General features: G+C 45.8%; 1 protein-coding gene across 2 annotated transcripts; it reads right to left on the bottom strand.

Annotated features, from left to right (window-relative positions):
* Positions 1 to 6,540: 6,540 nt before the first annotated feature.
* Positions 6,541 to 23,040, bottom strand: KCNMB2 (potassium large conductance calcium-activated channel, subfamily M, beta member 2). Of its 2 annotated transcripts, none has more exons than XM_010078797.1 (4): positions 22,934 to 23,040; positions 17,042 to 17,191; positions 14,414 to 14,609; positions 6,541 to 8,057 (listed from the first exon to the last, which is right to left on the bottom strand). In XM_010078797.1, exons 1-4 carry the CDS (start codon positions 22,987 to 22,989, stop codon positions 7,773 to 7,775), a joined length of 687 nt encoding a protein of 228 aa, XP_010077099.1. In that variant the 5' UTR covers positions 22,990 to 23,040; the 3' UTR covers positions 6,541 to 7,772. The 2 variants fall into 2 exon arrangements, with proteins under 2 accessions (XP_010077099.1, XP_010077098.1); XM_010078796.1 differs by having other exon boundaries at positions 7,592 to 8,057; positions 17,042 to 17,212.
* Positions 23,041 to 25,903: the final 2,863 nt, after the last annotated feature.

Raw genomic sequence — 25,903 nt, 5'->3', positions numbered from 1 at the left:
ATTGGGGACTTACCCCATGCCACGTGACTGAAGGCATGCCCAGGGTGGGCTTCCCCTGCTGTCCTGCTCTTGGTGTGAGCTGTGAGAGCTCTGAGGGGTACCTCAGGCATGAGGCAGTGGGGTCTGGGGGCTGGGGATGTGGTTCACCCAAGGAGAAGGGCTAGTGGCCAGTAAGTGCATGAGAGGGTCCTGGATGCTCCTTCACTACAGTCCCCTTTGGGGAACCTTGAGTCACGTGTGGTAATGGGCTCACAGCAAGCTGCTGGGGGTGATGGCCAGCGCCAAAGTCAAAGGTCTGGTGACACCAAAGCCTCCTTGCCCGAGCATCTGGGTTTGGGTTAGTGCTGACCCAGTTTACACAGCTCTGATGATGGAAAGTGGATGGCATTTTGGCTTTGCTTCTTGTGCTTTCCTGCATGTGTTGACCAGCATGGCCAAGTCCTCGCCTGGTGAGAGACCAGAAGGGGTGGGAGGGGACAGGGAAATCAGGAGAAACAAGTGCCTCCCACATTCCTGCCTGCAGACCCGTGGGGCTCAGGAGCCAGAACCACTTGCTGCTGGGGCAGGGACACTGGAAGCCGCCCAGGGTCCCCAGTGCCCCTCTGTGACATGGCTGCAGTCCTCACTCCTGGCCCAAGACAACCTGCTGGGCAGAGATCCTGTAAAGCCCTCCTGGTTTTGATAGGAGATGATGTGAATTCCCTCTAATGCTGGTTCTAATTTGGGTGCTCCTTAGCATGGGGAAAGCCCCTAGATAGCCCTGCCCCATGTCCTCCATAGGACACTTTGAGTTAAAAGAATGAATAATGGAGTCTGGTGGAGTATTAGCAGAAAAACAGGTTTTTAAATTAAATTGATCCAATTCTCTACTCACAGCCAACTCCATTACGGGTTCTGAGTCAGCTTCTGTTCATTCAACAAGACCTGTACCCAGGGCACTCGCCTACCATGTATTGGGGTGTCCTTTCCCCGATGCTGTTGGGTGCTGCTGTCCCCAGCAGATGATGCTTCTCCTGAACAAAGCATTTACTCACGTTTGCTATTTGTCTTTTTCCCTGCTTGCTTTCCCAGTCCTTCCTGGAGGCTGTTTAATAGAAACCCAGGACTGATGGGACTTTCCCGTGGCAGTTTAAATGCTATGAAACAGCACAGTCTAGGACAGATTTCCTGGCCTATGTTTCGCTGTCGAGTGGGAGATAATGTCTAATACTTTGAGACCGAGACCCAGCAGCTCCTCTGTGCAGAGGTGGGAGTCAGCACATGCTGGGGAAGGGAAGAGAGCAGTCAAGGGCTTTCTCCCCCTGTCTTTAAGCATATGATAACGTGGAGCAGAGGAAGCGACAGCTGATTACACCAGGACTCCCTCTGTGTTGGGTTTTGCAGCCTTCTGAGGTTTTAGCAAACTCCCGTTGCGTTGTTCAGCTGTCTCGATGTATTAATGGCTTTGAACTCTTGCTTGTAAGGGGGATGATTAAGGTGTTGCTGCTTCGTTGTCACACCTTGCTTCCTACTTGATCTGTGATGAATATAGCAGAGTTTATGTGCACGGTGATTAAATGCAGAAGTGCCTGCCATGTGGAAGGGTTTCAAAGTGCTCTTCTCGCTCTCTTGGGTTTGGGTCTGGGGCTGCCCAGCAGCCTCTGGCACAGGAGTCCCTTTGCCTGTGATCTGGAGTTAAGCGTGCGGGTGCCTAGGTATTAAAGTGCTTTTGTAAGTAAATACAGAATAGTAATTGCAGTTACGCAAAAGAATAGCCAGGTTGGAGACTTCAAAGAGAGAGATGATGATGAAACCTCCCACCTTCCTCATATACATTATCACATGATATATTAGAAAGTCTACCCTGGGAGACTTTTTCTTGAACATTTTAGCCTAAGCTGTGTGGGAGGGATGTTTTCAGTTCCACAACACTTTAGCTGTTTTTTTCCCTATCCTGCATATGGGATGAAAAATGAAAATCTCCAAAATTTTCTGCAGACATAAAAAACACAAACAATAAGGCAGTGTCAATATCAAGAGCTCCACAGGATAGCAGCAGATTGTTCCATGTCAGGTTCAAATTTTATTAGTGTATTTTCTTTCAAACCAAATTAATCTAACTTTTGGAACAAAACAGTGTATCAGAAATGGTGTACTTAAAAATGAAGCTAGCTTGAGGTGAACTGAGTGGCAAAAACTGTTTTGGCAGGTTTCTAACATTTCTCCCTATAATGCATAAGAAATTGAGGACACTCCTGAAAAAAAACCAATATTTTTTATTTTTTTTTTTTTACGACGTATAGCAGGTGTTTATCCTGCTGTCCTGTATTGGAGGGTGTGAATGTATCTGCTCCCATAAACCTGCCCTGCCTGACTCCTCCTGGAGATCATTCTACTTGTCAGGTTTTTTTCAAATTTCTGAAGTAAACAAACCTTTTCTGCAGTCTTGATGAGAAAGCTCCTTGTCCATCTTTGCTTATCTTTTTATGAGTCATTTTCTGCTCTTCTGCCTGGAAATGGCCACATTGCAGGACATACAGTGTCTGCAGAGCATTTTAGAATGAGCATCTCTTCCCCTTTATGTTACAATAAAATCACTAAGCAATGAAATACGCTAAATTCTCACCTGAATAAATGTAGTTCAGTTAAAAATAATACTCACCAGCCTTCTGTATGAATTTGGAGAACTAAATGTAGTTCAGTTAAAAATAATACTCACCTACCAGCCTTCTGTATGAATTTGGAGAACTGTAAAAAGTCGATGGGCTTGTATGGAGGGTTCTGCTAACGTTAATACATTTTTTCAGTGTTTGGAGAAATTTGATTCATTTAAAAAAGCCTGGTGTGAATTCACCTGGCAGCATTTTCGATTTTTTTTCAGATCACTTTTGAAGGAAAAAAAAGTCCTTTGTGTGGAACGAGGTTTGTTTTACATTCAGTGACTGCAGGTTCGGGCTGAAAAATGGCTTGTTGGGGGACCAGCACATGGGCAGAGGCAGCGTGGCTTTGCTGGGCAGTGTGTGAGCCATCCAACCCTCCTGCTTCACTGTGATTTCTGCAAATACATGAGAGGACACACGTGGGACAGCCAGCTCCTCATGGGCCAAGTACAGTGCTGGTGTGTTCCTGGGGCCAAAACCCACCCAAGTGCACCAGCCACAGCTCTGCTTCAACACCTCAAACAATTGAATCATGGGGTCTGACTGCTTCATTTTGTGCTTAAAAAACCCAGAAGGCTAGTTTGGTTTAAAGTGTATGGAGTCTGTGCACATGAAGCACTCCCTGGAGCAGCAGCAGCATCTTCTGTGGGGACGGCTGCACCTAGGAGAGGAGCTGACACCTGGCACCTGCTGCCCTGCCCAGGGAATGGTAATGGATAAGTGTTCCTTTCCTCCTTCCTGCTGTCTCCTAATTTGCTAGTTTTTATCCTCTTTCAGGTAGGCACTTTACTCATAGTAACAATCAGTGATATTCTCTGGGAGAACAATCTGAGCCCAGCCGGGGCTGCTGGTGGTCGTGTCTGTGTGACAGATTCTGCACTTTGCTGATGGCTGAGAAAAATGGAAGGAAGGATCTGATCTGCCTCAAAAAATTAAAATGTTCAATGAACTGAGCAATCTCTGTTAGTTTTGTTTCAGGTCAGAGGAACAATTATATTTATTTTTCAAGCTTTCCTAATAAAAAACCTGGGGCCACCACCCTCCTTCAGCTTTTAAAAGGCAACATCAGTTCAAACTGAGAAATGGAAACATCTTGTTTTCAAAACACTGAGCCAAAATAATCAATATTTGCCCCCGCTTTTGACTTTTTTTTTTCTGCACAACAATAACAATTTGGCAAAGTTTGTATACAGTGGCGAGATGTTTGGGAACACCACAAACCCTGCTGGTTTCTTTCTTGAAAAACTGAGTGCTGGGAAGTGACAAGTGTTCAGTGGAGCAGAAAAGTGAGGGGCTTTCCCCAAATCTTTGACAGATGATGAGCAGTGCAGTGGCTAATGGACAGCTGATGCTACCCAGATTCTGAGCCTCTGCAAAAAGTTGTTTTACCGCAGAGGTTGGTTTGACCCACTTGAATGGCTGCAGCTGTGTTGATAAGGGCATGAGTGTGAGAAGGGAGATCAGCCCACCAGCTTTTAAGGTGCTCTTACCCTGAAATTGCTGTTCCCTGCAGAGGTTATGCTGGTACAGCGGTATTGCTGTAGGGTCACAGCTTTTGGAGCCAAACAGGTGCAGGACTCTCTTAGACAAGGCTTACATCAGCCCATTCTTTCTCGACAACTTCTTCCATTGAACTTCTGTGGCTGGTGATGAAGATGGAGATGAGGAGGTGAAGCCAGCAGCATCCTCGGTTGTGACTTGTGACTTTGGGACTTCATCCTCTTTTTGTCCCTCAGGTTTGAAATCACTGCATTTGTGTCTCCTCTAGATGTGCAGGCTCCTGTGTTTCCCAAGCCCTCTTTCCTTTCTGCATTCACCTCAAACTCACATGAGAGCTGGGTACACTTGCACTCTGGGTACATTTTGTGAGATAAAGTGACATCTCCTCAATTAGAAAAGCTAAACCAAAACAAGCTTTCTGTTGTCCTAGCTGGTGACATTTAGTAAGTCTGCTGCAAGGTGCCAACTCTCAAGAGTATTACAGCAGGGATGTTCACACTTCAGCTTCAGATTTAGATGTTCCAGAACAGAAGTAAGACCTGACATAAATAATCTAATTAAGAAAATAACAGCTAATAAAAGGCCATATGAATTTGGCCCCTGGAATACTTACATGTGCTTTAAATCTCACAAGGGTGCCTCTCATGGGCTCATAATAACCTTTGAACACTGTGCCACTGTTTTCGTATCACCCTTTTGCATTCCTGGGTTTTGCACCACTGGCTGTCCCCTGCTGTCCCCAAAGCCCACCTGGGACATCAAGAGGTGAAATGTTTGTGCTGGGAACAGTCAGGACAAGTCTCAGAAACATTGTGGATTTGCCTGAGGATTGAATTTCACTACGATGTATTTCTCATTTGAGCTGGCTTCAGGTTCATCAGTTCCTTCTGCAGGGGATAAACGTAATATTAATATGGGAGAAAGAAATAGCACAGGGTAATATCCCCCCCTGAAACACGACCTGTCTCTGGGACAGCAGCGGTTGTCAAAATTGTGTTTGGAATGTTAACACTTCAGTAGGGGGTTAACTGTGACAGTGATCAGACGGATAATTTCCTTTAAAATTACTGTTTTACCTCACTCCATCCAATTACGCAAGTTGTTTTGCTATCCCCCAGATCTCTCCATTAATGTCAACAAAATGATTATAGACTGCAACAGCGTCAGGATGTTTCGCCCACAGAAGTGCCGGTGAAATGTTGATGGCGCAACATGTTGAAAGCAGCGTTCGATGTGTAAATGTCAGGAATGATCAGCTTTCCTGTCACCAGAACCAAAAAGCACAAATACAGGCGTGGAAAATGTCACGCGCCCAACCAAAGAGCTTCTTCATTGCAGGCTGCACCAATTGTCATGGAAATAGACAACACCAGTGTCAGTAATGGTGTGGAAAAGCCCCCGTGGCTCTGGGCTGGTGATGCTGTGCACCATTTCTGATTTGGGGGCAGAGCAGAGGGTCTCCCATCTCTGTCCCCCCATCCATGCTGGCACGGGGGTGAGTCACACTTTCTGCTGGTGGATGGGTGGTTGAACAAACGTTGCTGTCAGTCCTCCAAAGGCATTGCTACTCCAGTCCCACCGACACGGAGGGTGCCCGGATCCTCTGCTGATGGTTTCTGCAAATCCCGCAGATGGAGCAAAACCACCATTTTGCAAATAAACCGTTATGAATTCCCCATTGCATCAGCACTCCTCATTTCTTGGTAATAGAAGCTACAAAGAAAAGTCTGAGGAAACAAGGCAGATCTGAAGGCAGAAGATATTGAAATCTGGAAGATTTAATTTAATATTTTTATTACATATTTGTGGAGCCCTGATTATACCCCCACCCTCCAGGAATTTATTTACCTAAGGCAAATTATACTACTGATTACAAGATTGCAGGTTCATTTTCACTGCTGAGAACTCATTGTTTTACAGCTCACGTTACACTTGCATGACTGGTAAAGTTTCGTAACATCTTGGAACTTTTAATGCTACGTTGTGGAAAGGTACTTATCTATAGATGAACTAGGCAGAATACTTGCTTTGCAGTCTTTTTGAGGGGGGAAAAAAGTTAGTTTCTGGGTTTGAATAGGCCTGTAAATGATTTCTTTGAGCTGCTGGATAGTGAGTTCACAAGGTGCTTGCAGGAGCTGCCTTGGGTTTGTCCTTCAGGCTGGGTACAAAGTGAGAAACTGCGAGAGGTGTCTTTAAAACAGAAGAAGGAATGCTTTCTACTGGGGCATAAAAATAAATGATGCAGAAATCGTGACTATTGTGTGCATGAAATTATACTGGCAAGAATCCTCTGTTAAATATTTGACAGACAGGACAACATCTTAGTCAGAATCTCAGTTTTTTCCGTTAATCATTGCACCTGGCCCTTTTGAGTTTTAGTTCATGTCAGCCAGGACTGCATACTGAGTTAAGGTCAGGAGAGATTTCCAGATGTATTATGATGATTACCTAACAATTCAGTTAATAGAGCCACAGAATTGGATGAGATTTTTGTCAGTTCCGATGTCACAGCAACAGAGACCTTTGACTGAAACAAATCATGAATATTGGATAAGATCCTGCAGAGCTGCTGCTCCATGTTGTGATATTATAGAAGGATGAATGTTATAAATATGAGTTATACTGTTCACTTTCCAGTGGGAAAAAACAAAGAAAAAAAATTCCCATAATCAAGTTCCAATACACAACTAGATATAATATAGTTTCTTTATATATATATATATCTGTATATATATCAAGTAAAAAAATCTAAAATAGTTGGAAGTAAAAAATGAAAAAATAGCGGATTGTGTTATTTTTTTCTTTACAGTGATATGGTAGCAAATACAAGACAAATGAGTAATAAACCTTTACATAAGGAGTTCTGGTCCCATCTCCATCAGTAGGGCTCAGACTAGAATAGAAAATGGAACAAGGTGATTTTTGTTTTTTGGCTACAGCTTCTGCAAGTGACAAAGATGATGTTGATAAGGCAGAAGGAAATTATAGCACTAAATAAAATAAAACTCCAAAGTATTTTCCAAAAGACCTTAAACACCATCGGGTAAAATTTACGTCTGAACTGGGGGAGCAAACACAAAACATCACCAAGTCCTACTGAAGCTGAAAACACTGTATGCTTATCCTGGCCTCATCCCTTTTGTGCCACCTTACCATAAAAAAACCCTACAATTGCTTCCCCTCCACCCCCCCAACAATAATAAAAAACCTAAAGCCACAAAACCATTGAATGGACTGAGCCAGACATGAGATCTCAGTGATGCGCAAGTTGTCAACTGCCCTTTGTCCAGCCGTGAATTTTCCCTGGAATCCTTTGCACTGAAAATGTCAATTGACTAAGCTCAGCAAATGGTCACACTGAGCCCTATTTTGGCCATAGAAAAGAAAGAAAGACTAGTCTCAGCATAAAACAAGATCATATAGACAGTCAACACAAACCAGTATTTTTTTCAGTTGTCTGCATAATAATAACATCATATTTGCATATAGAACAGCTTTTGCATTATTGCTCTACTTATAAGAATAAAGTAAGGAACTTATAACAGACTTGCACATTACAAACTTAAGGTTCTTTGGTGAAGAATGAGAAAACAGTATTTTCGCTGTAATTGAATCTCCAAGAAGTTTTGATTTTTATCTGTTGATCCTTTGGATTCTCTCGCAGAGGAGGGAAAGGTATTGAGTCAGTTTTACCATCGCGACTATGGCGACCCCGCCGATCATCATGCAGGTGGGCCAGAAGAGGGAGTGGAACAGCACGTTGGAGCTGTACAGTTTGGTTAATATCACATTCTTCTGAACACCTTCGGGGTCGTAGAAGCAGGAGAAGCGCTGGTACTTTCTGAAGTTTTCCATCACCACGTTCACCAGTGACATGGATTCCTCATAGTTCTTACTGCACTTGGGTATGTATGAACACTGGGAAGAAATCAGAGGGAGAAAAATGCATCTCCAAACCAGATACAATGTCTGTTTTCAGGTGGCAAGCAGGAAAATCTCAAGATGATTATGCTTTTCATAATAAGAGTGGAATACTATTAAGCTAATTATAAATTTATCACAGACAAAACTCAATATTTTGCACATCTACACAATTTCCCATTGGAGAACCTCCAAGTGCTGTATAAACGTTAATGCTTTAATCTGCACAGCGGCCTCGTGAGATAGGTGAATATATTATTATTGCTAATTTACACATGCAAAAACGGAACTGGTGAAGTACCTCTTCATCTTAAGTGGCATGCATATGCTCGCAGTTAGATGGGTAATTGTCTCTCTGTAAACACAAATCTGGTAGTTCAGCTCTCACGTGGATGGGATCAAAGTGATCCCAGTGGGCACAGGAGTTCACCCACAGAAGAGAAGGCTGATGAGACACCTTTATACGAATTTGCCCTTGGGTGTAATGCCTCGATTAGGGACAAATAGATAGTCTAGGAGAAAATGCAGTTTTACTACTGACAACCCAGAACACTTTCATTCAGCCTCTATCTGAAGATCAACCTGGCTACCAGGGTGGCTCCTAGTCTTGTTTTCACTCTTGACCCCAGCCTAAACCCAACAGTTCCTTCTCTCTGAAGATGCTGTTTGAATTTCACTCTCAGTCACAAAGAAAAGAAGACTTGGGGGTGGCTCTATCTAACACAGTTTCAACCTAGCATTCCCAAAGAACACTAAAGCCACATTAATTAAAAAACTAGTTTATGGAGTCCATGCATTGAAGATATTCCATGGGACATGTAGGACAGTGGCCCTGGGCTGTGCTGACCACTCCCTGCAAAGAGCTGGTGTGGGCTGGTGAGATGCTGGGCAGACACAGAAGGAATGAGGCCACATCTGGATTTTGACTTAGAGCAGAAACATCTGAATTTGTTGTTGCTGGTCTGGAAGAGGATTGATGGGAGCGGCCCAGGGTACCTTGCTCCCTCCTCTCTTCTAGACACTTATGCCCCTCCACAACCAAAGGTTTTCTGCCCCTGCACAGGATTTTGACTAAATTCCCTACCTAGGCAAGAACTGCTTTAGGAGGGGTGGAAGTCTGCTGGTTGACTTCTTGTTGAATGTGCATGGGGGGACGCAGCAGGTCACCACTTCCTCACAGCTATGGGGTGATTCTGGGTCCCGCCATGCTCCCTGCCTGTGCCCTGCTCAGCCTGGGGGAGAACCTAAAGTAGCTCCAGATAATCTAATGAGAGGAAGTGAGTTTTGCAAAGGAAAAAAAAAAGTTTTGATGAAAATAATGAGACCCATGGCTTTTGATTATTATTGTTTTGATGTATATACTTTATAAATGTCCCTCAGTTCTTTATTATGACTATGCTGTGACTTTTTTGTAACATACTGTGACAAATCTCTAGTCCTAATAATGATCAAAGGATTAACCTCATAACAGGATTTGATTGATCCATTGGCAAGTTTATTAGCATAGAATATGATTTGAAGTGCAGCAGAAAGATTGTCTGGTGTTAACAGACTGGAGCATTAAGGGCAGAGCATGGCAGCACTGCCATTATGAATATTTCATAGAACTCTGGAAATTAGAGATGGAAAATATCAGAGCAGTAATATCTCATCCGTCTGCAGGTCTGCTCCCTCCAGGATATTCTCTTGCATTCTGCCCGGCTTTGTCTTAAATGTCCAAAGCCACGAGCCCTCTTCCAGTGGCTATGACTCTTCAATAGATCATAACCTAATAAGTAGGGGAAATAGTGAAGTGAACCTGATTTTCTTTTACTAAATTTTGTGCTATCACTGTCGTAACAGCAGTATTTCCAGCTCAGATTTTTTTTTTTTTCTTGCAAGTTTGGTGCTATAAATTTTTATTTCTTGAAGTCACAGCTGTTTACTATCCTGAGTGAGGAGATCAAATGAGGACTTGGCCACTTTTGCCAAAGTCCAACCCTTCCCCCTTGAAAGAAGACAGCAGGCACATAAGAGCCCGAATGATGACAGATTCCTGGATTCAGCGTCTGTGCAAATGTCCCAAGAGCACAGTTAGGGGAGGTCTGACTTCCTGCAAGTCCAAGAATTTTCCAAACATTTTTCACGGAGACCCGATACTGAAGCAGAGCTTGAGGTGGTGTCTCCTACACCTGATGGCACAGAGCCACCAGCTGTGCCAGGCTGGTCGGGCTGCCCATGACATGAGAGTCTGGGAGCAGGAAGCTGGGAAATGTGGTTGTGCAAGAGAGGTTGATCTACTTTGCTTCTCAGCCAGGCTCCTTGTGCTGAAACCGTCTCTCTCCAGGTCTTGGTCTCCCATGCGCTCTCCAAGACATGGGTGCCTTTTGCTCCATCTGCTATCTGCCTTTTTCCCATTCTCATGAGCTCCTGGAGGCAGCTTGGGCTCAGATTTGAGGAGCTCCTCAGCACTATAAATCACTGTGTGCTTTAAGTTGTGGTTGTGGGGTGCTCCTGGCCTCCTTCCACTCCTGGGCTTCCCCAGCGAGATCCCAGGGACAGCACAGGGCTGGCTCTACCACGTTGCGCAGGTCATTGACAAGCAAGTAGGCAAACATGGATAATGGGATGTTTTGAATGTTTTCTTTAGTTTGATTTTAATTGAGTTGTCTCCAATGCTTGGCAGGGAATTTTACATCCACAATTGTTACACTGTACCTGCGAATGTAGACTGCTAAATCTATGCTGGTTTATTGCACCTCTGCCTTGTCAAACATTTGGAAATCTGCAAACAATGTCTGGCTCTACCTCGAGTGAGGATTCTGTGATACAACGTGAGAAAAGCGATTCCTGTGTTACTTGCAATCTGATCACAAGAAGGACATACTAGACTGCTACAGAGAGAACTTGTTACTACATTTCCAGCTCTACTTTCCTAATTTAAAGGATTGCATAGGTAGCCTGTATGGACCAACTCTGAACACGTCCAGTCCAGTGCCCTGCTCAGCGCAGAGCTCCTCAGGGACTTGTCCAGTCAAGTATGAATATCTCCAGGGATGGAGGTCACACAACATCTCTGGGCAAGCTGGGGACAGATTCATTTAAATCAATGATGTTACATGGAAAATGCTACTGCCAGAGAAGCCCCCAGTTCAGGCTGGGCAGTGAAATATGTGTCTCTCGTCCTGTGTCTGCAGCTGGGGTGTATGTCCCTGCCACACTGAGCTTGGGAGCCGGGACTGGAAACTTTGATAAGGTGTGCTGTGGCAATCTTTGTGACAAAGCGGTCAGGATGTCAATTTACACCTCTTTTGGAAAGTGCAACAGGTTTGAACTGAGGGCTGAAGGAGGAGCTTTGTGTCTGCGTTGGCCTGATATCGATTCCTGCAGGCTGAATTCTCCAGCCCCAGCCCAGAAATGGGTCTGCTGGGAACCGCAGCTGAACACCGCTGCTTCCCCCAGCACCGGCAGGCTCCTCTCCAGGTGATAAATACCTGAACCTTCAGCGTGAAACCATGATATCCCCCATCATTTCTGAGTCTCGGGCAGTTACAGCTGGCGTAACGGCGATTCTAGTGATTAAAGCCTGCTCGTTATCTCACTTATGGAGCACGGCTATAAATCAGCAGTAGCTCCGATGACACGGAAAAAATCAAAATGATATAGGATGAGATCAAAACGGGGCCTCTAGAACTGCTGCAGCTACCACAGCCCTTCCTCAGGGTGACAGCCTGGCTCCGTGGTCCAGGGGTGAGGGGACACCAGCTGATTCCCTGTCCCAGAGGCTGTTACAGCCTCTGTCAGCTGAGAAAGGAAAAAGGAGCTGTGAGAGCACTTAAGCCACTATAACTGTAGCATTGATGAGGGGCTGGGCTTGTCTTAAAGGCTAAAGATAAAATAGGTACAGCGAGAGCAGTGAAAAGCCATGAAAAATCTCGTGCACTTTTCTGGGAAAGACTCGAGCAGCTTGACTGGTATCCATTTACTTCCCACTGATTCCCACCGGAGACTGGCAGCAGCACACTGTAGATCTGAATATAAATTGCACCGACTCCTCGCCGCACCTTGTGGGATGATGGCTAGCTTAGACAGCAAGTCTCCTAGGTCGGTCATTATTTAGGATCAGAGTGCATTTTGCTCCATCCGCATTAGCTGGTGGGGAGAGGAGAGAGACGGGCTCCAGATGCTGCTCCATGGGTGCAGTGCTTCTCAGAGAGGCAGAGGGGTTGGGGGGGACGTGGACCTTTTGAAGGTCACGGGTGTTAGCCTTGGAGGCTCCGCAATGTCCCCAGTATTGTCAGGACTCAGTGAGCCACGGATAGGATTTTGTTTTGTTTATTTGGCAAGGAGCAAGATAGGAAATGCAGACCTGTGTAGGTGGATGGAGAGAGACAGGTAGCATGCAGCTGGAGCATCACAAAACCGGCCGTGTTCAGGGCTGCTGGTCTGGCTGGGTGAGAGGGAGTGCCTGTCTGGGGGAGCTGGGATGGGTTGGGCTGGTCTGAGCTTGGAGTTTCTGCTGATCCCCACCAGGCACGAGAAGCCAGGTATTTTATAGACATTGCAAACTTCCATTTGAAACTGTGTTTGGATTCAGGTCACATAGCCAGCAGTGTGTCAGGAAAACCTAGGAATCCTCCTGAGAGCAAAGCTTAACCTGTAAAACAACCTTGGGCTGGAGAAGCATTAACTGTGCCTACATTAAATTAAGAGGAGGCGGTGTCTGGGAGAATTTCAAAGTCCATTTCAGCCAGCAAAAATCATCAATAACAGAATGTGGAGATTCACGCTGAATCTTTTGATTTATATGAATCCAGTGGAGCGCAGAGACCGATCTGATCTGTTTTAATCAAACTGTGGCATGAGCATCAATGCATTTTGCTTCTGTCCCAGCAGAAAGCGGGGACTGTCCTGCCCCAGGCTCCACAAGCAGTGAGTGCCTCCTTTCTGCACCGACACCGAACCTGAGGGGAAGATGGGGCACTTCTCCATTTCACACTTCAGATCCAGAGGGCTTTGTCTCTCAGCCACAGGAGCTAATTATCTAGCAGAATAACCAGCCCGGTGCAACCACGCCATGCTTTGACTAATTTTAATATCGCTTCATCTTAATATGCAGAAGTAATTTGGTCTGCTGAACTGCTGCCATAAATAGAAACACAATAGGTTACGCTGTCAGCAGCCTGAACCGGGGCTCTGCTGTTACGGGCTGTGCTTTGCCAACCGCCCGTAGTTTGGGGTTCGGTGACCTTGGATAAATAAGTAGTAAATGCAAATCTGGCACTTGTAACTCTAATGACTTAGCTGCATCCCGGCTCATTGCAGCTTGCAGTTTTAGGCACCCAGGCTCTGCAGATAGGAAGAAAGGATGGTGGGGAGAGGGACATTTCTGAGTCCGGCGCTGCCGTGCTGTGCGGAGGCAGCAAACAGCCACCTGCGCGGAGGCGATGGCTTGCCCGGGCGTGAGGCATGGTGCTCTGTCAGCCGCACAGCTGGGGCTGCGGGGCGGCGGGGAGACGCCTTCTGTGCATCCGCTGCGCTCATTATAGCCTCCAGACAGGAGCTGTCACTATCCCACCTGGATGGAGTTATGCTGAATGTTGTACTTGCTGAAGCAGAGAGAGGAATTCTTCTGCAGATTTGTAAAAATATCTTTTTTTTTTTTCGTTCAGTATCTGGAATCAGGGAGGTTGTGCAAGAACGATGGCCTGACTCCTGAGCTCATACATTCCCCAAAGCCAGGCCTTTTATTTTCATGTTGTTGCTTTTACCTTGACAATCCTGCTCAGCAAATTTTCAGCATCTTTGCAACATCTGCAGGGGTAAGTGCTGTGACCCCAGCGGCACAGCTGACCTCAGCAGAGATGCTCAGGGCACAGAGTTTGTCACCAGAGATCGAGATGGAGACATGTCTGCTGTCGGATGCGGGGCTCTCCTCTCTCCCCATCACCTTCCCTGGCCCTGCAGGAACAAGGCCGTTTCTATTCTCACCGCCGCGGATACTCCGTGCACATTGCTAGGGGTGTTCACTGTCATGCAGAGCTGTACCCGGTTGGGAAGTGCCTTGTCCACAGCTCCAAGAACACCAGTGTGCCAAGTGCTCAGTGCTGGCCTGTGCCTGTAAACCACTGGCAACGGGTGAGGGAGGCTCTGGCCCCTGGGGCCACCACTGCTGCATGGGATGGAGGTGGAAAACTGTCCCCTTCAGAGATGTAAACTCAGTTTGTGCACTTACTTCTGCTTTCTCTGCTCTGTATTTAGCAGGGAAGCAGGAGCTGGAAGATTTATATTGCTTTAAAGTAGAGAAGAGGTGTAACAAGGTGGGCAGCCCTCCAGAAACCTATTTAAGAAGAAATTTTATTCTGTGCTCCTACCTCAGAATTAATTTTCATTGTTTCCTCGGTGTGGTAGAGCAGAAGCTTCTGGCCAGAAGAGGTGAGATTAACGTACACCTGGAGGCAGGGGTACTGAGAGATTTTCCAACAGTCTGGACCGCAGCTAAATGAGCAGTTGAAGGTTTCTGTGATGGATGCATTGAGAAGCGAGCACTGAGTCTCTTCTGTCCAGACACTAAGAAAAAAAGAGATGTTAGAGCATGGCGAGAATGGGCAATAGGCACTAAATGCAGCTCAGGCTTTCCATCAGAGATATACCCGGGGACATCTTGTAGGAGATGGTATGTGTTGCTTTGCACAGGGCTTTGAGCAAAGGGTGGACTTTTTCAGGTCACGCATCGCAGACAGTTCATTATTCTGTAGTACCCAAAGTCTGTGCTTTGGGCACAAAAACACCTGATTCACTTACGTCTATGTGGAAATGAAAAGGGAACTGGAACTTCTAGTCTGGAGAAAGTATATTTGAAACCAAAGGAAATCATGAGAGATATCAGGGAGCAGCTTGCCCTGGGGAGAGCAAGACGCACGCAGCACTGCGTGACGGGACACCCTGGACCCAGACACGGTGGCTAACCACGAAGTCCAGTTCCATTTAAAGGGAAGGCTGGGAGGACAACTCTGCATTACCAGAGTGCGGATACTCATATGCATGAAGACATGGTAACACCCAAGTGGTACCACTGGCAGCTCCACCTGTGGAAAGGCTTTTTCTAGTGGCACTTTGCTCAGTTTTCCCTGAGTGAAGTCAGTGGTTGTAATTGTTCTGGAGGATATCAGCTTATCTCCAATTCAGCAGAGGCTAAAACTGGAATGATGGAGCCTGGGCGAGCACTGGCAATGTTCACTTGGATTTCTCACATGCATTTAAAAGTCTAGGGCTGTGTTTTCCTTAGGGATGAGAGCAGTGGGATGGGCACTCTGTGAAAAGCCCTTCAGGGGCTTGGGGAAAGGCTCCCCTTTCGCCCCGCTCAGCTCTTCCGCTCACACCCAGTGTGGCCATCCTGCCCCCCATGGATGGCCAAGGGCCTGCCTCCCCCTTGCCAAACCTTCAAAAGGCTTCACACAGCAAGCGACATCAAAGATTTCTGACTAATTCTCTTGGTATTTTACTTCGGCAATAATTCTGCTTGTATATTCCATTTTACATTTGTATTAAATAATGCCATGATTTCTGGGGGGGAAATCAAATGAAAGGATTTTTTTTCCCCTCCCAGGCAGTATTTTGTTGGAGGGGTATTGCTGTCTGTAAAGGAGAATAAGCCCTAAGGAGACCTGGCTCTGCAAGGAGAAGTGACAGCAAGGACTCCTGGGTTGTCCTCTCCTCACTTTCACCTTTCTGACTGCTGTTTTATTCATGCATGGGGGTAATAAAGTAACACCTACCTACAGCTGACTTGTGAAGATGGAATATTTGATACCTTGTAGGTGTTTTGATATCTTCTGGCAATTTTTCACACAGTTTGTAATATAAATCATCTCTTTCCACATGAGAAATTTTGACCTTAGCAGCCTCTGCAACTGACCCTGATATTGCTGAAAGGTCTGGCAGAGCAATTTGGAAAAGCAAATGCTCTTGGATACAGAACAGGTCTTGATCTCTGTTTTCAAAATTTAAACTTTGCCTGGATTTAAAAAGGGACAAATACCTTTATCGCACAAATAAGATGCTGCAAATCAGTACAGTTTATTCTCAGGCATCGCTACTTTTTCTTTATTGCTGCAGGGTCAAGAAGGAATATTCTCCTGCAGGGACACAAGTATAATTGAGGACGTTGACACCAGTTAACTGCAGGCATTTATTGTACATGCCTAAAGAAGAAACCTGTGGTGGATAAGCCAAAACATGCCAGGTATCGGCTGCTCTCTCAGGGTGGTTTGGGGTATGACAGACTAGTGTTTTGACCCCCAATTACACATTTTTCATTCTCCTAACTCCACTAATCAAGGCAGAAAAAACATTGCTGACAGTCTTATTACAGTCTGGGCTGGATTTTAAATAGGGCTGATGCTTGAAAACTGATTTCAAATGCTGCTAAGGAATCCCAGGCCAAACTTTCTGCTCCACGGCAGAGAAGGAAGCCAGAGGACTCAGAACAATTAAGTGCAGTGCTGTAACAATGAAAGATGATCTTTCACTTTTAGCAAATTACTATATTTCATAAGGATTTCACTTGTTAAAATGAAACTAATAACCTGCATGGAGTACTACATGCTACATAGCAGCTTGATTTCTTTCCCAAATTAATTCTCCATCCTTCATTTGAAAGTGCGTTGTTTCCCGAGGCTGCTAAATATTTTGGCTGTTTTCTCCTGCGTTTGACTGAGCTTTGCAGCAGCAGCCCCTTAAGAGGCTTACAGGGGTCAGCAGGCTGCCGACCAGCTGATATGGATATTATACTGGTGCTAAACTGTGGCAAGTCTAAAGTCTACGGATCAAGATTTCATCAAACAGGGATCTAATTCTTCCCTTGCTTATGCTGGTATTACTCTACTCCCTTTCACTGGAGTTCTGCCTAATTCATACTGGGGTGAGGAAGTGGAGAATCAGCTCTATGTTGACCAGCTGGAGCAGAGAGTGTGAGATCAGGGTAACCATCATGAAATTACCTTTGCATGTAAGAGCGCAGCAGGGTGATTCCCAGGAGAAAGAACATCATGATAGAGCACACCATCATGGCCAGCCCGAGGAGTATGGCCCGGTCTTCTCCGGCTTTGAGGGCTGTGACTGTTTTCCTTTTGTCCAGTAGATCGTGATCCCTGATTTTTTGGTAAATATTTCTGAGGTTGAAAATAAGACATTCTTATGTGAAGTTCATATTTAACCAATGAACCCTCTACAGGGTGGGTAGTTCCACCTCCATACCCATCTCGTGGGAGAGAAAGGCTTAAGGGTCCTCAGGTCCTTTTTCATCAGATTTATTCTGGCCTGGTGGAAACTTATTCATCTCCAAAATAAATTACAGCCATTTCTGAAAAAGTAAAAACTTCTTATAGCAAATATAAAGATTAAACACTTGTGCCAGCTCAGTAAATCCTTCTTTGGTACAGCTTCATTGGCTCAGTTGAATTATACCACAGGTGAATTTGACCTGTCAATGCCAATTTAGGCCACTAGAAGATGTTTAGATATAGGAGATGTCTTTTCCTCAGCTGAATATTGTAACAGGTCTTATGTTACCATACGTAGAAAATAGCCTGAAGAAAGTTGTCCCTGAAATTACCTGAAAGGACCACGTTCTTTTTGGATTCCCTACAGGCTAGTGGTTTGGGTAATTTTCCACCCAGAGTGTGATTCAAAGCTCATGAAACACTATGGGGATTTTGCAATTGATTTCTGTGGATGTTTTTTGATTGAGAGTTTATTTACTTTATTTATAAAATAGCTTTCTGGAAGCCCAGTTACTCGTTACAGTGGAAACTCTCGCAAAAAATTATCCACCAAAGCTATTTGTTCTGGGATTAAGAAAAAGGAAGATACAACAAACCATTCCCCCTTCAGCCGAGAGTCCTTTGCATTTTCTAACCATAAGTCCTTCTTTCATCTCTGAGCCTTTGATGATTCAATGGGTCATGAGGACACAATGGTGAAGAAGGAAACATTTGAGTACATTTCAAACACACTCAAACTTTGTGGGTTTAAAATGTACTTACAGACCTGAGGCTGGTCAAAATCTCCTGTGTTTTCTGTAACAGTTCTTTAGAATCATCCAGGCAGCACCCGAAGCATGTGAACCGCACGCCTCTGAGCCCTGGCACCACCATAACATGGACAGAGTAGTACACGTGGAAGAAGTTCCTCTTCTACTGTCTGCAAAATGGCAGGTGAGCAACATCAACATCACTTTGGGCTCCAGCAAACCCACCACTCGTTTAAGCTGAAACCACCAAGTTTTTCTCAAGCTTGGAAAAAAGCAGTGTGTGTCAGACCAACCGTATAACTTACATTCACCAACAGGGACAAAGAAATAGAGTTAAGACAGATGTAAAGTCATACATAAACACAGTAGAAACAAGAAAACAGGTTTAATCATAAACTCCCTAACATTGCAGTTGAATTTGTATTTAGACAGTGAATCATAGCCAGGGAAAGCACATATGGTGTGGGGTTTTATAGCAAGAATTTTGCTTAGATGGTACTGCAGTCACTAGCCTCCCATACCTAAGACCCCTTGTGGTTTCTTCATCCAATTGTAATTTACATCTTTAGATGTCCATGGTTTCTCTTCAAAACCATCCTTTAAAGCTTGTCAATTCTTTCCTAGTTGGAAATGAAACGGCAATTCAGCCTGTCAAATTTTTCTCTGGTGTTGGGGAGAAAAAAATATATTGTGAATTGGAAGGCGCAATTGCCTTCAAAGAAGTAATGTAGAGTAATAATCTAATGTTACTTTTCTATTATTATTATTTATCAAACTGTATTTAACTCTGAGAGCTGCTATTAGGATTTGCATTTCTCCCGAATGGAAGCAGGCAGGAAGGCAGAGATTGTCATGCAGTTCCAGCACATTAACCGATCACACAGCATAACTTATGTCAGTGCGTAGACATAAAACAGACACGGTGCCATCACTCACTAATGTCACCAGAGCAGCGAGGACATAAAAGGGAAGCAAATGGACAATTTAAAAACAAATAGCTAATTGAGAGTGGTTACAAATACTTCCCATGTGGCCTTGAGCCAAGAAACGTGCAATGAGAGGTAAGAAAGGATGGACTGAAGGGTGTGTTGTAGAAATGATCTATTGGGCAGGTGACTGGCAAAGGGAATGGTGTGCAGTGACTGCCTGCCAGGCGGATCTCCCATGCTCGCCTGCCATGGTAAATAAAGCTAAATAAAGCTCTGCCTCAGGGGTCATGCTCGGATCGGTTGTTCAGTTGCTCTTTTGCAAATATTTGTTATTCAAAGCCCTGAACAACAGGAAAGTGGTAGCCTGGTGCACCTTGCTGAGGGGATTTTTTCTCCTGAACCCCTGCCAGGAGCCAGTCTGGTAGCACCTGCCAAGGCGTGCGGTGGCGTGGCACATGTCAGCACGCGATGCACTGGTCCTGACTCAGCCCAGGAGACATGCTGAGTAACTCTTCCTCCTCCTCCTCCTTCCCGCTTGTGCCTGCACTGGAGAGGTGCCAATTTGCTCTGTATGATGCTAGGAACATCTGCTATTACCAGACTTCACACTTTTGCCCCCAAAAGCCCTGGTTTTGGGGAACATGCTACATTGTGCAGAATATTTTGCCACTGACAGAGCAGCCTCAGCATCTCCTCAGCTGGAGCAGCAGTGGTGGCCTCTCCATGTGTGCCCTGCTCTGTGGGGGGGTTGTGTACCTGTGAACTTTTGGCCCAGCTCAGGGACCTCTTTCTGCTCGGTGAGCTGGAATAGCGCTGTGCTGAGCCGGCTGATTTTGGATCCCAGGGCTGCACAGCCACAATCAGCTGACTGCTGCAGTGTATTTAGGTACAGATCACTGCACCCCAGACACTACTCATCCAGGTGACTCCATCTCATACTTATGATTACCCGCGACAACTCCCCAAATATGACACTGAGGGGGGCTGTTTGTTTTTAAATAAGCCCCACCTGTCAGAACATGGGATGTCTCTGTCCTGTGCAAAGACATTTATTAGAAAGCAAGCCTCCAAGTACAAAAGGTCTTTGCTCTCCTGATCACTTCCGAACTGAAATTCTCCCCTGTTAAATCTCCATGGTCCTTTTGCCAAATTGCTCAGAGGATATAAGCTGGCTCCTCTATCCGGGCTCAGCTGCCAGAGAGGAAATCTCGGCCGTGAAAATGCCTGCTGGGGCCAGAGCACAGATTTCCCTCTCCGTATCTCTGCACAGCAGTCGTGCAGGGATCCCTCTGTAACGTGGGCAGCAGCTCCTTACGTGGTCTCCAGAGGAAGGCTCAGGGAGGACCTGTGTGATGAAATTAGGCAGCCCAGCTTACAGAATTCCCAATGCTCAGGGACTCTCCTTCTCAGAAACAAATTTCTTTACTTTTTTCTTTACAGTGTTTTTTTTTAGCTGCATCAGTTTTTGTTATTAGAGCTATAGCAACAGGAAATCTCTCTGGAGCTCTCACAAAAGTCTCAGTGACTGTTGTAGAAGGATTCCCATCAATACGAACAGATTTCGATCACTCCATTCCTCCCCTCTTCCTCACGGAACTGGACTGAACTGAACCAAACCAAACCAGTGCTTTGGTTTTTCAAGCTTACAATGTCATGGAAAACATAATTGACAGCTGAGAAAGAATGAGGGCTTGACTAGGTTTCCAAAGCCTAAGACGTGGCAGTTGGGGAAGAGCATATGTCTAAAACAGCAATGAAATACATACATTTAGGCTCGATCTTGCAGAAATAGATGTCTGAGAGACATCTTCCACTCAGGAAGAAGCGATTCATCCACAGCAAGTGACTCATTGCTGCCCAGGGTATTATTACTGTGCGACCCCTCAAAAGTCAGCAGTCGTGGCACGTGTTAGGTGAAAAGTTTGTTGCCCCAGTTGACAATCTTCCTGTCTGAAGCTTAAAGAACAAAAATTCCTAGCAAAGGGTCATTTAGAATAAGTCATTTCTCTGAAATTCTCCGCCTGTTTGATATGGTGATGCTGCTGGGGACCTTACACATGTTAAAATCCCTGCCAGACACTGGCAGATGAGTTTCTCCCACCAGCAATACTTGCTCTGTGTTCACACCTCTCTTCTGCAGTCCTGAGGCTGCGGTCAGCACTCTCCTCTTTCCATTTTCTCTTCCTCCCTTTCCCTCCTGCGTTTTATTAATCACTCGCAGGGTATGAAAAATCCCCTCTGTATGGCTCTACAGGACCAGCAGGGAAATAAGCCCACCCAAAAGCTTGTAAAGACATCTGAAATTACCACGGCTGGTATGTAAGTACAGAGATACAGCTCTCTACCTCCCCATTTCTGTAGGCAGATGGGGGTGAGCTCTGCCCAGCGTTTAAGCTGACCAGACGCTGGTGAGCCCTGTTTAGCACAGTGCTCAGCCCAAGTTAATAAGTCCCACTGAAAGGCACGGTGTGAGCTGAAGGCCATGATAATCAGGAGCACATGGCTTCCAGCCAGCCCAACATGTGGCCAGATATCTCCTACAAGTGTCTAACCTTGGACTATCCTGCCCATGACAGCGTTTTAACGCAGAAGAACATTAGCCTGGGGAAAATTCAATTAAAGAGGAGATTTGCAGAAGTACATGAGGCAGTTAGATAACCAGCTCCAACAGCAAGTCCACGGAAACCTGCTGCCAAGCTGGCCTTTGTGCCTTCAAAATAGCTGCTTGGGATCAGATTATCAAAAGAGCTGAACACCTATGCAGCCTTCACAGAAAAGTTCAGCAAATGGACCGATTCTCCAAAGAGACTCAGCATCCTGAGGGCAGCTGTGCTGCCTGAACCTAGGAGTGCATTTTCCCAGGCAGATGCCAGCAGTAATGTCTCATTAGAATAACTGAAGAGTGTGCTTTGCTAATTGGTACTGTAGATACATTGACCTCTGTTTTTGTTTCACCGAAGTCTGATTTTTTGTGATTACATTTAGTAGTGGCTGCAAGGGGAACTGAAGGAGTAAAGAGGAAAGAAGAGAAAAGAAAAGAAAGGGAAATGTGTCTGGTTGTGACAAGACAAGCTGTCCAGCAAATCTCACTACAAAGGAGAGAGATTTTGGAAGGATGAGTCTGAGTGTTACTGACAATTGTTCTTTCATCATGATATTTAACTTCTTTCATTCCCAACTGAGTGCTGCCTTTGTCTGTGGACTGAAAACCTCTCCTTCCCTTTCCTTCTCTTCTGCGTAATTCCCTTCTCTCCTGGGAGATCCCATAACTCATTTCTTCCTCTGTCTCCTTCAGCCTATTCCCTCCAGCAACACCACTTAAAGGAACTGGTGGGCTTTTGAGCTGCCACTGTGCAATGTATCACGCACACATTCATGCTCATATATGCATGTGTATAAACAGAAAACATTCCTGACAGCTGGATGCATCATCCAGATGTGTAGAAGTTATATAGGGCAACAATCTGTCCGGGGGAAAGGAGGCACTGTGTGTGTGTGTTGTCTGGAGCGGGGTGTGGGAGCAGTGTGGGCCAGTGGCTGGAAGCAAGACACTTGCAAAAGGTATAAAAGCTTCACAGGTGTTGGAGCCGGGGCTGCAAACCTGTGACTGTGGACTAGTGTGGTTTTAAATGTGCAATCTGTGTGTGCTGACCTCAGAGACAGTCATGGTGTGCTGCTGATGTCCTGGGGACAAGGAAGACTTTGGCCATAGCTCTTCCATTGTCCTTCCACTCTATTTTGGCTTGGCATGTTGGCCCTGGCACTGATCCTGGTCCTGGTGTCAGTGGAGCCGTAGCCAGGGGGGTGAGAGAAGTCAGGGGACACCCCTTGCATCCCTCCTCCCCCTCTGTGCCAACACTGGAGAGAAGCTACAGGCCACGCTCCCAAAGATTCAAAACCCACAAGAGACAATCAGCATAGATGCCATTTACCTTTTCTCATCGTGTCTGTAAGATGTAGAGCTTCGGCCACTGGTCCAAATAAACATTTTAGAGGGTTGCCCAGTGTTGGCTTTGCTCGCTGCAGTGGGACGATGGAAGGACCTGGGGGAAGAGGGATAATTTTTGTCACTGCCCAGCCAATGCAGCACACCACATGATAGGCAGTGTGCCTGTGGTGGCACACTGAAGGTGGACCATTTGTTAACTCAAGGTGAGATGTAAATAATGGGGATGAGAGAGCAGTGGGTGAGAACAAAGGATAAATCTCATTATCCCCACTGGTAAAATGTGATACTGGCTGATCAGGCTTAGCTGTGCTCCACACTGCAAAAGGTTTGCACCATGGACAAGAAATCATTGGTAGTTTAAGAAAGGTCATGGCTGCATCCAGTGTTTTTGTGGCAGTATTTTGGGGGTAGAAAGTGGCAATTGTTGAAGCACACACACGTTCATTACAGCTTATTGGTTGTATGGCAGCTCTCAGTGCAATGAGGCTCTCAAGGAAGGTGTCTGAATGAGGCACGAGTATGAGATGTAAATGCAGCATTTTGTGGAAATGTAACTGGTGTAGCAGAGATGTCTTTTCTCACAGAGAAATTGCCCTTCCAAGGCCATTTGGCCAGACCAGTTAGATTCCGCCCTAGGGGCTTCTTTGTTTCACAGCAGGGTATGAGACCTGCTGTCTTCTCTTGGGCTCTCAGGGTCTTCTGAAGAGGGGAAAAGTCTAAGGAGTTTCATTTTAAGGACTAAATTTGAACCCTGTACTTCAATTAGATTCCATAGAATCAGAAATACAGAGTTGGAAGGATCTCAACAAGTGTTGCTGCTCTCCTGCCCTGATTCAGGGCACATTCACTATGTCTCTGTTATTCCTAGCAGGTTTTGGTTACCCTAGATGAACTGAATTGGAATAGCCATCTTTCCAGACGGTAACATCATTGCCAGGCTGGAAGCATAGGCTGTATTGGACCCGCAAGTGGGACTACAGCTCCCCTCATAGCTCCTCCTAACTGATCCTGGTTTTAGTGAGGCTCAGTTAAAATCTCCATCTCTGAGAACCGGGCCCTTCTTGGTGAGGGCAGTGTTTTGCACTATTTTGTTACAGCACTTTGTGGTTTTACTACATTCAGAGAAAGGCTCAAGAAAAAAAAAAGAGAAATATTCCAGATGCCAAATGCTTTAATGTTGAAGTTTTTCCTACACTGGGGGACCTTCTTTAGCCCACTGAAAAATAAACCTGACTCCTGATGCTGTCAGCAGAGAAGGCACATGAATTCCTCAGTGTTCCTTGTCTGAAAAAGTCTGTAATGTCACTATCTACATAATCATGTAAAGTGCTAATTTCAATATTTGCATAGTGGTGAACCTGGGAGAATACTTAAATCCTGTAGAGGTGGCTGCAGGGGAAGCCTGAGATGGATGGGAGCCAAAATCCATCTGTATGCAGACAGGCTGAGGAGTGCCAAGGGACCAGGCTCTCCATCTGGAGTCAGCCCAGAGCCCCACCACGCTGTCCATGGCACAGACCCAGGCCAAACACACAAACTGGGCAAACTGGTGACCCCACCACCTCCTCCCTGCTGGGATCCTGCTGCTCCCTGTTGCTGCAATGCTCAGAGATGCTGGCTCGGGACTGGGGCTTGAAATTACAGCTGGTAATACCTGACAAAGCTTTTGTGCTGCATTCATACACAGCCCATTGGTAAAGAAGTGCCCAAAAGAAGGGAGGCAGAAGGAGGGGAATCTCCCTCAGCCCTTTCCCTGCCCCTACATCCTCTGTGGTTAAGTGTTGGGGAATGAGCAGTAAGACGAGGCATTTCCTCCCTGAAATAACTATAGTTTAGAAGGTGAAACAGCATCTACGAGGATCTAATCAACCTAACCACTAACTAAGAAGTGTTTTTATAGTGGTCACAGCCAGAATTTGGTTTGTGGGACCTTGTGTCTAATCCTCACTCTGGCAGGTAAGGTTGCACCTACGCCACCCTAGACAGGGACCCCCAAGCCAGCTCTGAACAGTGTTTCTGCACCGAGCAATGCTGGAGGGCCCAGAGCCATTACCCAAGGGTGTGGAGGTGACATCGGAAATTGGACTGAGACCTGTCTCAGGTTGAGTCCCTTAGTGCTGGAAAATAGAATTATATATTCACCACTGCACCTTTTAGGATGTCACACGTGAGTTTCACGATGACAAAGCCTGGCTGGCTGTGCTGCCACAGCCTGAGTGGTCCCAGAGCCATCAGGAGATGATGGTGAATGCTATCAGAGAGTCTGCTTTTAATTAAGCAGAACTTGGGCACACATTAGAGGTGATGAAGAGCTTCTGTTGCCTGAGTCAACAGGGACACCTGGGCAGGACTGCCTGGGCAGAGAGGCAGGATTCACCAGCTCCAGAGCAAACTGCAGGAGCACCACCAGGGCCAAAGGGTCTGCCCCACTGAGGGGATGCCAGAGAAGGAAAAAAGGTGTCTTCCTTCCCTCCAAAGTCAGAGTGATTTCAGACCCCTTATAGTGCCAGTGCCCTGGAGCAGTCCATATGCGATAGCGTTAATGCTGCCTGCTTCATTAGCTGGGCAATCCCAGCCAACCATCGCTATTTAACACACCATCGCACACCTCATTTTGTGTAAAATTGTAACACTGATGACGTCACGGCAGCCACTTCAGAGGTCAGATGTAAGCAACTAAAGTCCGTGGTTCCTTTGGGTGGGGGTTAGCTGTAAGGTAAGAGCCTTGTGCAGAACACTAACTGTACGAAATCCCCAGGACCCTCCACTGAAGGCCTTCGGAGGACATGTAACCTAGAGTGGTTACAACCTACACAACCACGTCCTGCTCTCCCAGGTCAGTTAGCAAACCTCCATGCCTTTCTCCTCCCCTGAGTTAATCCCAAAGTAGGACTGTGAGCCTTGTTCCTTCCCTGTCCCCTCTCTTTTCTGAGAAAACAAGTAGCGCTACTTT

This window comes from Pterocles gutturalis, unplaced genomic scaffold (genome assembly GCF_000699245.1).
Source record: "Pterocles gutturalis isolate BGI_N339 unplaced genomic scaffold, ASM69924v1 scaffold14663, whole genome shotgun sequence".
NCBI classification, from domain to species: domain Eukaryota; kingdom Metazoa; phylum Chordata; class Aves; order Pterocliformes; family Pteroclidae; genus Pterocles; species Pterocles gutturalis.
The sequence above is the reverse complement of the archived record's forward strand: the minus strand, read 5'-3'. Positions and strand labels throughout refer to the sequence as shown.

Bases quoted from the DNA above. Each gene is read 5' to 3' on its own strand.
- KCNMB2 (XM_010078796.1), bottom strand. From the start codon at position 22,989: ATGTTTATTTGGACCAGTGGCCGAAGCTCTACATCTTACAGACACGAT. The intron at 17,213-22,933 runs GTAAATGGCATC...TTTCAACCTCAG, and splicing joins TACAGACACGATGAGAAAAG to AAATATTTACCAAAAAATCA. The intron at 8,058-14,413 runs GTAGGAGCACAG...ATTTCTTCCCAG, and splicing joins CAATGAAAATTAATTCTGAG to TGTTCATACATACCCAAGTG.